The 15,873-nt window shown below is 48.1% G+C and overlaps 1 protein-coding gene across 1 annotated transcript in view; it reads right to left on the bottom strand.

Moving 5' to 3' along the window:
• The window catches only part of LOC120915354 (immunoglobulin superfamily member 1-like), a 65,719-nt gene that overhangs the window by 13,533 nt on the left and 36,313 nt on the right, over nt 1–15,873 (bottom strand). Inside the window, exon 4 of the mRNA XM_040325775.1 lies at nt 9,283–9,564. Within this exon, the coding sequence (XP_040181709.1) occupies nt 9,283–9,564 (282 nt within the window). The remainder of the gene's footprint in view (nt 1–9,282; nt 9,565–15,873) is intronic.

The raw sequence follows: 15,873 nt of genomic DNA on the forward strand, positions 1-15,873 counted from the left end.
CCATAGGCGAGTTGACTGGTTTGGCATCATTGAGCCCAAAAGTTTCAATTACTTCCTGTATTTTGTGACTCTGGTTAATAAGAAAACTACCATCTTCTTCTCTTTCTATCTGCATTCCTAGGAAGTGTTTGACATCATCTAGATCTTTTGTTTCAAAGTCCATGTTTAAGACCTCCAGCAGTCTGGAACAATCCCCTTCTTGCTCATAACATACTAACAGATCATCTACATAAATGAGTACAAAGATCCACCTACCATTTAGTTTCTTGGTGTATAGGCAGGGATCGGCCTTGCTCCTCTGAAAGGATTCTCTCAAAAGCGCCTCATTAATCTTCATGTTCCATGCTCTGGCTGCTTGCTTGAGCCCGTAGATCCCCTTCTTAAGTTTACACACCTGTTCTGGCTTTTGTGGGTCTACAAAGCCCTCTGGTTGCTCCATGTAGATGTCTTCTGTTAAGTCACTGTGTAGGAAAGCGGTTTTTACATCAAAGTGCTTTACTAGCATTTGTTTTGTAGTTGCAACTGTGAGTAGAGCTCTGATTGTGGTATGTTTGACGACTGGGGCAAATGTCTCATCGTAGTCTTCTCCATATTTTTGGGAGTATCCTTTGGCTACGAGTCTCGCTTTATATCTCTCAACTGTGCCATCAGTGTTGTACTTGACCTTGAAAGTCCATTTACACCCAATTGCCCTCTTTTCGGCCGGCAGTTGCGTTAGTACCCAAGCCTGCGTGTCCTGTAGTGAGATGATTTCTTCCTCAGCTGCCTTTATCCATCTCTTGGCTTCCCTCTCTGGGAGTTGTGTTATGTCTTTCCAACAAGTGGGTTCTCTTACGCAGGATGTTTCTACTTTGTACGAGAGTCTGTTGGGGGGTTTACCTTTGTTTTCCCTCACTGAGCGTCTTGGTTCAGCGTCATTAGCTGGTTCAGTTTGTTCCAGTCTTTTCTGTGACACAGTATCACTTTCGGGGGTTCGTTCCATAGGAAAGAAAACCTGCTCAGCGTTGTTTGGTTCTTCTGCTCTTGGCATGGCTGGCTCCGTTACTTCATTTCTCGGGTCCTCGATAAATGTTACGCTGCTGCTGATTGTCACTTTATCGGTCTTCGGGTCTATGATTCTGTATCCTTTGGTGTTGTCGGCATAACCAACAAAGACACCTTCAATTGCTCGATTCTGGAGCTCGCTGCGCTTTTCTCCCGGAATGTAAGCAAAAGCTTTGCTTCCAAATACCTTGAGGTGTCCTATGCTTGGTTTTCGACTGTGCCATAGCTCGTATGGAGTTTTGGTTGTTGCCTTGGAGTGTAATCTGTTTTGTAAGTAGGTGGCCGTTTGTGCTGCTTCTCCCCAATATTTTTCAGGGAGTCCAGAATCAGTCAACATGCATCTGATCATTTCAGTCAGGGATCTGTTTTTCCTCTCTGCTACCCCGTTCTGCTCTGGAGTATATGGGACAGTCTTTTGATGTTCTATTCCTAGGTCCCTGAGTGTATTCTCAACTTGAAACCCGGTGTACTCCCCACCATTATCACTTCTGAGTACTAATGGTTTTCTGTGAAATTTATTGCTTACTTTGGTAACATAGTCCTTCAGCTTGTCGAATACTTCTGACTTATTCTTCATTAGGTATGTCACTGTGAACCTTGAGTAGTCGTCTATAAAAGTTAATATGTATTTATTTCCTCCTGGGGTGGTTGTTCTCATAGGCCCGCATACATCTGTGTGTATTAGGTTGATCGGTCTTGTTGCTCTGCTTTCACTTGCCTTTGGTGGGGTTACTCTGGTGGCTTTGGCCTTGATGCAGCATTCACACCTTAGCGTGTTTGGGCAGCCTGTTAACTTGAAGCCTTTCGTTAAATCCCGTCTGGCCAGCTCCTGTATGCTGTCGGGGTGCCTGTGGCCCAGACGTCTGTGCCATAAATGAATACAGTTCTTGTGTTTATGTGTGCAGAGCTTTGTTTCTTGCTCAACAACATCAAGTTCATAAAGGTGCTTGCCCGCTTTAGCTGTTGCTATCACTCTTTCCCCATCTTGGATAGTGCATTGGTCACCTTTAAACGTTGTGGTTAGTCCTTTGCTTGCCAGTCGCCTGACTGATATAAGGCCGCCATTGAGTCCGGGAACATACAATACATCCGTCATTGGTATTTTTAACACTTGTCCATCCTCATTTTTACAAGTGACTATTCCATGTCCTGTTCCTTCAGCAGTTGTGCAACTCCCGTCTGCAAGATATATGGCTTCTTTCTTGTCTGGATTGAGCTCTACAAAGAATTCTCTGTCGTTAGTCATGTGACTTGTTGCTCCAGAATCTATATACCATTTATGGTTGGTGACGGCATCTGTCACTTTAAAAGTTCCGTGCCACGCTGCTTGGTCGTTGTTTTTCATCATGGTTATGAGTGCCTGATTGGGATCTTTTTCCCTCTGCTCATTCCTCCACAATGGACAGTCGCGCTTAAAATGTCCAGCCCTGTTACACCGGAAACATAGTTTGGCCTTCCAGTTTGGCATCTTAGTGTCTGTTGCTTTAAGTGCTGCTCCTGTATCGCTCTCTTGCCTGTGAGAAGTTTGCTCCTTTCTGCGCTTGTATTCATCTGAAAGTCGAGATTTCACTAACTGTAATGTGAGTTCTGCTTCAGATCTTGTCTCTAATGCATTAATCAGAGGGTTGTATGACTCTGGCAGGCTGCATAAAAGTATTGCTGTCACATGGTTATCTTTGATCTCCTCTCCGAGGTCCCTGAGTTGTGCAACAATCTCCAGCACGCTTCTTATATGTTCTTGCATATCCCCTTCTGGAGTCAGTTTTGACTGGTACAGCTTCCTTAGTAAATATAACTTGTTGTTTAAGCTAGAGCTCTCATGTAATCTACGGAGTGCATTCCACATACCTTTGGCAGTATCTTCCCCTTTTATGTGGATAAGCTGTTCATCTTCTACCAGTAGGGCTATTGTGGCTCTTGCCTGTCTGTTTTTCTTATCCCACTCCTGGTTGTCTACATCCGGCCTGTCTGTGGTGAGGACATCCCATGTGTCATCTTTGCTCAGCAACATCTCCATCTTGAACTTCCACATCTGGTAGTTGTCACTATTTAGCTTAGTGATCCCCAGTTTAAGATCCCCGCTGCTAGCCATGATTAATGTACCTTGCTCGTATTCCAAGTGCCTGGATACCTCAGAGCAGATTTCCTCCGCAGCTTGATCAAAGATGGTGTGCAGATGAAGACTAGGCCTCTGTTCCGGCTGTCTGATGATTCACGTTGTCTGGGCCCATAACCTTTGTTGGCTGGTGCAGATGATGCAAAGAATAATCAGACATATATGGATGGCTGTAGTTTACTTGGATTCATTTGTATTGAAGAGACATACAGCAGAGAGCATGGTGCTCATGTTAGCACACAAGATATAGAAAAACAGCAACCATAGATAACAGGAAAATGCAGTAACAGATAGTTAACACAAGAACATTATGATAGAGTATCTGTGTATAGTGACATCTAGTGGTCATACTCCAAATACACAGGGAAATAAACCAAGCAATGTATAACATAGCATGAAACAATGTTCAGTCTCCAACACAAAGGTCTTACCAGGAGGAATTTTTGAGTCCAGGGTGGTAGAATGGGCAACAATGCATGAAGTTGGAATGATCGGCTCAGGTTCAAGAGTGAGATCTTCGTCCAAGGTGTCAAAGGATCTAGAAAGCGCATCAGCCCGACCGTTGCAGGAACCAGGTTTGTATGTAATCGTGAAACTGAAACGGGAAAAGAAGAGACTCCACCTGGCCTGTCTGGGATTCAGACGTTTAGCATTCTGTAAGTACTGTAGATTCTTGTGATCGGTGAAGATCGTTATGGAGTGAGGAGAACCCTCCAAAAGATGACGCCACTCTTCTAGCGCCAATTTAATTGCGAGAAGTTCCCGGTCACCGATGGCATAATTTCTCTCTGCCTGAGAATTTTTTTTGGAAAAGAACGCGCATGGTTGACGTCTCTTCTCAAAAAGTTGAAGAAGCACCGCTCCCACTCCCACTGAAGAAGCGTCCACTTCAATAAAGAATGCCTCCTCAGGGTTTGGTCTCCTCAAAAGAGGTCCAGAGACGAAGGCCTGTTTCAGAGCGTGAAACGCAGAGACAGCTTCGGGAGGCCAGTCTTTGGCATTAGCACCCTTCTTGGTCAAAGCGATAATAGGCGCGGCAATGGAAGAATAATTCCTGATGAACTGCCTATAATAATTTGTGAAACCAAGAAAGCGCTGTGTGGCCTTGAGGCTAGCAGGAAGAGGCCAATTGGTAATGGCTAAGACCTTCCCAGGATCCATACGAAGGCCCAAGCTTGAAACAAAGCATCCTAGAAACAGGACCTCAGAACATTCAAAGGAGCATTTCTCCAGTTTGGCATAGAGATTATTCTCTCTGAGGCGCTGGAGTACAGTGCGAACATGGTTCCTGTGGACATGCAGATTTTCCGAAAAGATTAGAATGTCATCCAGATAGATGACAACAAACTGGTACAGCAGGTCCCTGAAGATTTCGTTGACAAAGTTTTGAAACACGGCTGGGGCATTACATAACCCGAAAGGCATGACCAGATACTCATAATGGCCGTCTCGAGTGTTAAACGCAGTCTTCCACTCATCACCTTCTCGTATTCGAATGAGGTTGTACGCCCCCCTGAGATCCAACTTAGTGAAAATGGAGGCACCCCTCAACCTATCGAACAATTCAGATATCAAGGGTAAGGGGTAACGATTCTTAATAGTAACAGCGTTTAATCCTCGATAATCAATACAGGGTCTCAAGGTACCATCCTTCTTGGCAACAAAAAAGAACCCTGCTCCTGCAGGCGATGACGATTTCCGAATGAAACCTCTGTCAAGGTTTTCTGCGACATACTCAGACATGGCCTGGGTCTCTGGGATGGACAAAGGGTATGTGCGACCCCTGGGCAGAATTGCTCCAGGAACAAGGTCAATGGCGCAGTCAAAAGATCTGTGGGGAGGAAGCACCTCGGCTGATTTCTTACAGAACACATCCCGGTAATCGCTGTAAGCAGTGGGAAGATCCGAGGATACTGATGTAGTAGCAACCGGAAGTTCCCCCTTAGGAGTCACCTTGGAAAGACATGATGAGAAACATGAAGGACCCCAAGCCAGAATCTGCCCAGAAGCCCAGTCCACATGGGGAGAGTGGAGCTGTAGCCAAGGAAGGCCCAATACAATGGGAGTGGAGGCTTTAGGTAGGATGAGAAAGGATATCCACTCCTGGTGGAGAATCCCTATCGACATCCTAATGGGTAGTGTCTGGAAGCGAATAGGACCCCCTGGGAGAATAGTGCCATCAATTGCCGAGACTACCAGCGGCGTAGTGAGGGGTGAAAGGGTAAGCTTCATAGAAGAAGCAGTTCTCCAGTCCATAAAGTTGCCGGCAGCCCCGGAATCCAGATATGCAGAGATCGATAGGGGAGAAGTGCCTACATGAAGGGACACCGGAAGGAGCAGACGGGAAGGTGATGTTTCTGGGTCCAATACTCCACCTTCTAAATGTATTAGACCTGAGCGTTTCCCGGGCGAAGCGGGCAGGAGGCACGAAGATGGCCCTTGCCTCCACAATAGAGGCACAAGCCCAGAGTTCTGCGTCTAGCACGTTCTTCGGGTGTTAGTCTGGTCCGGCCCAGCTGCATAGGTTCCTCAGCAGGCAGGGGATGGTCTACGGGACGAAGTGAGGGAAGCACAGACTGACTACGACCTAGGGAGTGCTGGTGTCTTTTCTCAATGGACCTCTCCTGAAAACGAATATCGATCTGATTGCACAGGGAGATGACATCGTCCAGACCGACGGGGATGGTTCTTCCCGCTAATTCGTCCTTCACTCGGTCAGAGAGGCCATGTAAAAAGGTAGCGACCAGGGCCTCATTGTTCCAGCTCAATTCAGCTGAGAGTATACGGAACTGAAGAGCATATTGACCCACTGAACGAGATTCTTGGCGGAGACGTAGCAGAGCACTGGCTGCTGAAGAGGCCCGAGCCGGCTCTTCAAAGATGTTCCGAAAGAGCTTTAGGAAGTTGAACAGGCTGGAAACTACCGGATCATTCCTCTCCCACATAAGGGCAGCCCAGGCTAAAGCTTCACCGGAAAGGAGGGAAATAATATAGGCTACCTTTGCCCGATCAGACAAGAAGTTTTGAGGCTGTAGTTCAAAATGGATGGTGCACTGGCTAAGAAACCCCCTGCAGGCCTTGGAGTCTCCAGAAAAACGGACTGGAGGTGGTAGCTTCAGCGAATGCGATTCTGCGACTGGTGCGACGGGCGCAGCCGCTGCCGCTGGTTGTACTTGGGGTTGTAGATTCGGGGCTCCCAACGAGGTCTGAAGCTGATCAAAGCGGGAAGCCAGATCCTGAAGGAAACGCATCACCTGAGCCTGATTAGCTTCATGCGTCTCGAGTCTGTGAACAACGCCCTGTAATGGGTCATCTGCAGGAAGCGGCACGTCGGCCGGGTTCATGGCTGTTCAAACTGTCAGGTCACCTGTGGCCAGGTGACAAGTGCACCCTGTAGGGGTCAGGGATGCACCACAGGGAAGTGAACCCTATAGCCGACTACTGCTGGCAGGGAGGAAGCGTAACCCAAGATCACCCAGGGCGCGGAGTCTAAGACCCAGTTTTGTATTCACCAGAGCCCTTGGTGGTAGGGATGGTCTTGGCCGCAACTGGGTCCAGGTCGCGTTCCCGGGATTCCTCAAGTCACACTCCGCAGGGAGAAGGGGGAAGCAGCCAGCAGGACAAACAGTGGTGATGGACAGGCCGAGGTCAGGGCAACAGGCAGACAAGGATAACCGTGGAACATGCAAATAGTCAGGGGCACAGGCAGACAGGGAAGTCGGGGACAAGCCAAAACGGTACACGGAAGATGATCGTAGCACTCTGCAACCAGGAACTAGCAATACACTGCAGACAGGAACTGAGCATAGGAACACTGTTGAACAGCACTGCAGACCTGTAGAGCAAAGGTTAATATAGGCTTCCTGGGATGGACTAGGGTGGAGCCATACAGGAAGAGGAAGTGATAAGAAGGGAAACCAGAACAGGATCTGCCTCTAATGAACACATGGAGATCAGGTAGGCAGACAGACATGATGCATATTCATGACACATAGTCTGGTGCCCTGTGTGTAGATCAGGGGGCTGGGTGCATGGATAGAGGGGGTGGCGCTCGTGTGTCCCTAATGGACAGGCCGCCACTGCTTGGACCTATGTTTAATCTCATCTCTAGTAACACCCAGAGCTGGCAAAGGACACTAAGCAGAGACAATAGCACTATATATTGAATGTGAGGGCTATCATATTACAGAGGGAATAATAGGAAATGCTACAGTATTTAAAGGATATATAGGGGGTATACAATTACCACCCCATGATGTAACAACTGGGCCTTATGACTGAAACTTATGCGACCGTTTTTAATGTCATGGAAAAAACAAAGTTTTTCTCGACGTGATTCTTGTAAAGCCTGCCTTGCATACACACGATCGTGAAAAAAAATGTTTGAGCAAAGCGTGGTGACGTACAACACGTACGACGGCACTATAAAGGGGAAGTTCCATTCGAATGGCGCCACACTTTGGGCCGATTATGCTAATTTCCCGTCTCATAACTTGCTTCTGAGCATGTGCTTTTTTTTCCTGACGAGAAAAAATAGAGCAGGTTCTAAATTTTTAATGCCAATTTTTCTCGTTGAGAAAAATGCTCTGGAGCCTACACACGACCGTTTTTCACGACCAATTTAAAAAATTGCATTTTTCTCGTCATGAAAAACGGTCTTGTGTACGCGGCATAAGGGATAGTTCTTGCTGGCTATTGAGATCAATCATTTCCCTTCAATGTTTTTCTAGTACTGTTCTAAAGAAATAATTAAATAATGTTTGCTAAGGGCAGATAGAAAATTTGTCAACTTAGCGGCTTGCCATTCGTTGCCCTATATTTGCTGAAACAGCCAATGTTCATGGCTTGATTTCACTGATGTGCCCCCTATTTTTACTGCACCACCATGACCATAGATTTCTATGGCCATGGGTAGCTACCTACCACAGCTCTGAAAAGCTCAGAAATTTTAATAGCCTGGGCCTATGCAGCTGCCTTTCCTCATACGTGGGATAACAATTGTTACATTTTCTTACACTTTATTTTAGGGTTGTCCCGATACCGATACCAGTATCGGTATCGGGGACCGATACCGAGTATTTGCGGGAGTACTCGTACTCCCGCAAATACCCCCGATACCTAAATAGAATACCCCCCCCCCCGCCGCATGTCGTTAATCACCGTGCGGCGAACATTACAGGCACCTTTAGTTTGAATAGCTGTTTTGCCCGCCGCGCCGTGTATAGACACTCCCCCTTGGACCAATCCGATCTGTCCAATCCTAAGCAAGGGGGAGTGTCCTTTACACGGCGTGGCAGGGAAAACAGCTATTGAAATGAAAGCTGCCTGTAATGTTCGCCGCACAATGATTAACGCGGGGGGCGGCATCGGCATCATGATCAGGTATGGGGGCATGACTGCATATGTTTGGGGACATGGCCGCTGGATATATGTGGGGGACATGGCTGCATATATGGGGGACATGGCTGCATATACTGTATGGGGGACATGGCTGCATATATGTGGGGGACATGGCTGGATATATGGGGGGACATGGCTGCATATACTGTATGGGGGACATGGCTGCATATATGGGGGGACATGGCTGCATATATGGTGGGACATGGCTGGATATATGGGGGGACATGGCTGCATATATGTGGGGGGACATGGCTGGATATATGGGGGGACATGGCTGCATATATGTGGGGGGACATGGCTGCATATATGTGGGGGGACATGGCTGCATTTATGTGGGGGGACACGGCTGCATTTATGTGGGGGGACATGGCTGCATATATGTGGGGGACATGACTGCATATATGTGGGGGACATGGCTGCATATGTTTGGGGACATGGCTGCATATGTTTGGGGACATGGCTGCATATGGGGGGGACATGGCTGCATTTGTGGGGGGACATGGCTGCATTTGTGGGGGGACATGGCTGCATATGGGGGGGACATGGCTGCATTTGTGGGGGGACATGGCTGCATTTGGGGACACATTTAAAAAAAAGTATCGGTATTCGGTATCGGCGAGTACATAAAAAAAAGTATCGGTACTTGTACTCGGTCCTAAAAAAGTGGTATCGGGACAACCCTACTTTATTTGCAATTTACAAGAATAATGTTTAAGTATTACCTTTAACTTTTATCGTAATATAGTCACTGAGATAGGACTGGATTTGGGCTTTGCTGTCAGATTTAGTCCTGAAATCACATGCATATTGGCCAACATCTTCCTCTCCTGCATTTCTTTTAAAATACGAAAATGGATTATCGTTGCTAACTTTGAAAGATTGACCATTCTTGTAAAAAGTAAATTGCATGTTGGAATAGGGAGTAGCACATGTTATTGTTATGTCTTCTCCTGGTCGTACAATTTTTCGGGGTTTCACTGTAATTTGTGGTGGTGGGTATTTGTCTGCAAAGATGAAAAGATGATAAAAGTAAGAAACCCATATTAAGCAGCATTTATTGTATATAAAAATACACAAAATAAAGTTGTAAATATAGTAAAACTGATTAATTTCATATTCCAGGTAAAAATGGTGTCATCTGTGCAAAGGGCTTATACCATTATGTTGTGTTAAGTGAAGTTTTCTTTTATAATGTTACTTTGTGCTTGAGTCTATTCACACAAGCATTTAGGGCCAGATTCACGTAGAATTGCGGCCGTGTAACGTAACCCGTTTACGTTACACCGCCGCAAGTTTTCAGTGTAAGTGCCCGATCCACAAAGCACTTACCTGTAAACTTGCAATTCAAATGGGGCGGGTACCATTTAAATTAGGCGCACTCCCGCGCCGGACGTACTGCGCATGCTCCGTTCGCAATTTTCCCGACGTGCTTTGCGCAAAATTACGGCGGCGCGACGTGTTTGTGAATCGCGACGTGCGTAACGTACTTACGCCGAAAAAAAAAATTAAAAAGCGACGCGGGAACGACGGGCATACTTTAACATGGTGGAGTAATTTTACACCATGTTAATAGCACCCCTAACTTTGCAACGGGAAACTAAGACGTGCGCCGACGTAACAGCGGGAAAAACCTTCGTGGATCGCCGTAACTGCTAATTTGCATACCCAACGCTGGAATACGACGCAAATTCCACCCAGCGGCGGCCGAGGTACTGCATCCTAAGATCCGACGGTGTAAGTCAATTACACCTGTCGGATCTTAGGGCTATCTATGCGGAACTGATTCTATGAATCAGCCGCATAGATAGAACAAGAGATACGATGGTGTATCAGGAGATACGCCGTCGTATCTCTTCTGTGAATCTGGCCCTTAGCAACTAATTAATAATTATCTGTTAAGTACTGTATTTGTCAGCTTATAACACGCATAGACGTACAACACGCACCCTGGCCCAGATTCTCAAAGACTTACGACGGCGTGTCTCCAGATACGCCATCGTAAGTCCGAATGGGCGCCGTAGTATCTATGCGCCTGATTCATAGAATCAGTTACGCATAAATTCAGCCAAGATACTAGCGGCGTAAGTCTCCTACGCCGTCGTATCTTGGGTGCATATTTACGCTGGCCGCTAGGTGGCGCTTCCGTTGATTTCTGCGTCGAATATGTAAATGAGCATACGTGAATCTAGGCCCCTAACTTTAAGAGGGAAGTTTCAGGAAAAAAACTTTAGATAGCCCCCTGCGTATAATACGCAGGCACAGTTTACCCTCTATTTTCAGGGTAAAAAAGTTGAGTGTTATATGCCAATAAATACAGTAATGTGTTTCATTAAACTTAAAGGAGTTGCAAAGTCTTGAGGTTTTTCACCTTAATGCTTTCCATGCATTAAGATGAAAAACCTTCTGTGTTGCAGCCCCCAAGAGCCCCCCTTTTACTTACCTGAAACCAATTGTTCCAGCATCAAGGACAAGCCCAGCAGCTCCAGCCACTGTCTCTGGTCTTCATTGGATATATTGATAGCAGCAGGAGCCATTTTCTCCCGTTGCTGTCAATCAAATCCAGTGACATGGGGGCCAGGGTGGATTCCTGCTGTCTGTGTCCATGCCCATGCCCCCCATGGAAAGCGTTGGTTGTTAAGGAGCGGGCCAGGAAGCTGGCATCCTTAACAACCAATAAGTCATCCGCTGTCAATGGGTTTCTCCGCTGACAGCTGACCAGGAGGCGGAGCGTTTTTATTTTATTTTATTTTTCAATGCAGAGGGCAGTGTGATTGACGATGGGTTTACATTGAGGGACACTATTTTTTTTTAACCACTTCAATACAGGGCACTTTCCCCCCTACCGGCCCAGGCCACGCCGGGGGACCCCAGAATAGGTGGATCTGGGCCAGTCTGTGCAAAACAAACTGCACAGTGGAGGTAAGTATAACATGCTTGTTGTTTAAAAAAAATACAAGGGTTTACAACCCCTTTAAAGAACTATAATATTACTATAAGGAGGTGGGGGCTAGGGCGGATTGTAAAGGGTCTTTTAGACCAGGTTGGAGATCCCTGTATGAGGCTGCTTCCTTGGAGGGTCCCCAGGGGAGGTATACCTAGCTAGGAGGTGTTTACATAGAACACAGTTCTGTGAGTACTGATGACCCTTGGCAGAGAAGAGACTAGAGGGAGATGCTGCACATGCTTTCACTGGTGATTACTGCTGATTGTCCACTTTATGTGATTGACTGTGTATGCCAGGGGTGCCCAACCTTTTGAAGAGCAAGGGCCACTTAAGCGACTTGGTAACCGGTCATGGGCCACAATGAGTGGAGCGGGTGGATGGCTGCCCACCCTATTCTTCTTTTTTTTTTTTTGAGCGGATTGGATTGGAGGTAGGTAAACAAACACAAGTCCATTTACCTCTGCCACTCCTTAGGCCCTGTACACACGACCGGCTTTCTCGGCAGAATTCAGCAAGAATCTTGATGGGAGACGTATTCTGCCGAGAAAACCGGCCGTGTGTACACTTTTCGCCGAGAAACCCGTTGAGGAACTCGTCGAGCCAAATAGAGAGCATGTTCTCTATTTCCTCGTTGGGCAATGGGAAAATTTGGCTCGCCGAGATCCTCGGCGGCTTCACAAGGAACGCGACGAGCAAAAGGATGTGTTTTGCCCAACTAATTTCTCGGACGTGTGTACGGGGCCTGAGAGGTGAATGGAGGTCCCGATTGGGTCGGACTGACTTTGTGAAAGGGGCCTAAGGCTGCTTTCACTCTGATGCACTGTTGTTTACCTGCACCGCGGGTGCGGCACAGTTCATCTGTGATTTTCCTGCAGGTTAGCTGCACTTTGCCATAGACTTCTATTATATCCTATAGGTGTGGTGCCCTTTCAATAAGCACACAAAACTCGCAGGTAATAGAAGTCTATTGCTCCATGCAGTCTATTGCTCCATGCAGGTAACCCACAGGTGCACTGCTCTGCACCTGCGGACCCGTTTGAAAGCAGCACAGTAACCACTGCATGACAGATATGCCCATATATACACTGTGATTTTAGTAATAAATGTACCTTTAATAACAGTATTCTATTCTATTTTATTACATCCCAAAGCAGGAGGTTGCGGGCCACATCAAAGGGCTCTGCGGGCCACTGGTTGGGAACCCCTGGTGTATGCTAAGTGACTCAGGAATGTATGTCCTAGCGATGTGACTGTCTTTCCATTCCCTTACAACATCTGTAAAGTGCAGTAAAGCTAACAATTTTGTGGACATTCCTTCTTATTAATACAGTAATACCTTGGATTGTGAGCATAATTAGCTCTGGAAACATGATTGTAATCCAAAGCACTTGTATATGAAAGCAAATTCCCCCATAAGAAATAATGGAAACTCAAATGATTTGTTCCACAACCATTTATTCATAAATCCTTCAGTTTATAGTCCATATAAAACGATTATAGCAATGTGATAGGTTGTGTAACCATAAAATGTCCATCTACAAATTGAAGCTTCCACAAGGGAATTAGACGCAAAATCCAGCAGGAGCTACAGAGTAGTAAAGAGAAGAGAGGCGCCTCTAAGTGTAGAAATATAATTACATTAAATGAAGGTACAACATTTAGCAACTCACATGGCTGATGATTAAAAGAGGCACATCTAAATATGCAGGCATCCGAGGTAAAACTGTCAACATAGACCATCCTCCACACCGCCAGCTCTCACCGCTGTCAGTTTGCAATCATGACCGGGAAGACTACCCTGCAGTTGAGCGATCTGAAAGCGAGGCTTCAAGCGCTCATGGAGTACAGCGTGGAAGGGACGATGTAGACGGTGGTGCGGAGGATGGTCTAGGTCATGGGTCTTCAAACTACGGCCCTCCAGTTGTTCAGGAACTACAATTCCCATCATGCCTAGTCATGTCTGTGAATGTCGGTGTGTTACAATGCCTCTAGGGATGTGTAGTTCTACAACAGCTGTAGTTTGAGGATCCCTGGTCTAGGTAGACAGCTTTGCCCCAGATGCCTGCATACTTAGATGTGCCTGTTTTAATCATCAACCAAGTTGCTAAATGTTGTACCTTCATTAAATGTAACCATGTAGCTACACTCAGAGGTGCCACTGGTAGGTTAATTAGATCCTGTCCAAATTGGCCCAGTATATACAGTAGGTGTTTGTGATATTGTGCTTTTAGCAGGACAGCGTCGCGCTGATACTCGGCGACAGGGTGCCGAGATCTCGCCGACATCTCACACTCACTGGAATAGTGACAGCACATCCCAGCAAGCGCGTCATAGAAGCGACGGGAGATCCGACTTGGATTCCCGCCAATTCTACACGTGTGCGGCGTTTGTTATGAATCCTGAGGGGGAAGTCCCCGCCGGATTTTAAATAAAAATCCGGCATGGGTCCCCCCCTCAGGAGCATACCGGGCCCTTAGGTCTGTTATGGGTTGTAAGGAGAGCCCCCCTACGCCGAAAAAAACGGCGTAGGGGGTCCCCCTACAATCCATACCAGACCCGTATCCAAAGCACGCTACCCGGCCAGCCAGGAAGGGAGTGGGGACGAGCGAGCGCCCCCCCCCTCCTGAGCCGTACCAGGCTGCATGCCCTCAACATGGGGGGGTTGGGTGCTCTGGGGCAGGGGGCGCACTGCGGCCCCCCACCTCAGAGCACCCTGTCCCCATGTTGATGAGGACAGGGCCCCTTCCCGACAACCCTGGCCGTTGGTTGTCGGGGTATGCGGGCGGGAGGCTTATCGGAATCTGGGAGCCCCCTTTAATAAGGGGGCCCCCAGATACCGGCCCCCCCACCCTAAGTGAATGAGTATGGGGTACATCGTACCCCTACCCATTCACCTGCAAGAAAAGTGGTAAAAACACAAATAAACCACACAGTGTATTAAAATATTTTATTTTTCTGCTCCGGAGGCCGCCCCCTGTCTTCTTTATTAGCTCTTTTACCAGGGGGGGCTTCTTCTTTGACGTCTTCGGGTGGGTGGGGGCCGCCGTCTGGTTCTCTTCCACCGCCGGGGGGGTGGCTTTTAAAAAAGCCCCCACCCCCCCGGCGGGTTTCCTCCGGCGTCTTCGGCGGGGCTCTTCTTCTTCCGCTATCCCGACGGGTCTTCTCCGCTATCCGGGGGGTCTCGCCGCTCTCCGCTGTTGACTCGTCGCACCCCGGTTCTTCGTCTCGCAGTCCGGTCCCTTCTTCCGTGCTGTACGTCTTCTTCCGCGCTGTGACGTCATGTTCTTCACGTCTCTTCTTCTCCCGATGTTGACTCGCCGGTCCTCCTCGCTGAAATGACGGATGCGCGCCTTGCATCGGACCTATATAGGCCTCACAGTCCCATCATGCTCTGTACCTACCCATGTGATACCTACCACGTGGTAGGTATCACATGGGTAGGTACAGAGCATGATGGGACTGTGAGGCCTATATAGGTCCGATGCAAGGCGCGCATCCGTCATTTCAGCGAGGAGGACCGGTGACTTGTCCTCTATGTTCCCCTATGGGGGAAGTTCCTCCACTCACTGCGCAGGCGCAAACTTCCCGACGGAAATCCCCGAACCTCGCCCGGCATCCAGGCTCATTCTTTAACATCCCCGTGGATTGGAGGATGTTAAAAAAAGAGCCAGGAGGCCGAGCGAGCGAAGCGAGCCGTCCGAGCGCAGCGAGGACGTGAGGCCGACTGGCCACTTTCCTCTAAGTCCACGTCGCTCTGGATGCCGGCCGCCGTTCGGGGATTTCCGTCAGCAAGTTTGCACCTGCGCAGTGCTTGACGGAACTTTCCCGATGGCTGGAACCATCTCTGCGCCTCAGTTCGCGCATGCGCTGGAACTTCCGTGATGCCTGGAACCAGCACGGCAGATCACCGGCGAGTCAACATCGGGAGAAGAAGAGAAGTGAAGAACATGACGTCACAGCGCGGAAGAAGACGTACAGCACGGAAGAAGGGACCGGACTGCGAGACGAAGAACCGGGGTGCGACGAGTCAACAGCGGAGAGCGGCGAGACCCCCCGGATAGCGGAGAAGACCCGTCGGGATAGGGGAAGAAGAAGAGCCCCGCCGAAGACGCCGGAGGAAACCCGCCGGGGGGGTGGGGGCTTTTTTAAAAGCCACCCCCCCCGGCGGTGGAAGAGAACCAGACGGCGGCCCCCACCCACCCGAAGACGTCAAAGAAGAAGCCCCCCCTGGTAAAAGAGCTAATAAAGAAGACAGGGGGCGGCCTCCGGAGCAGAAAAATAAAATATTTTAATACACTGTGTGGTTTATTTGTGTTTTTACCACTTTTCTTGCAGGTGAATGGGTAGGGGTACGATGTACCCCATACTC

Source organism: Rana temporaria, chromosome 10 (genome assembly GCF_905171775.1).
Source record: "Rana temporaria chromosome 10, aRanTem1.1, whole genome shotgun sequence".
NCBI lineage: Eukaryota > Metazoa > Chordata > Amphibia > Anura > Ranidae > Rana > Rana temporaria.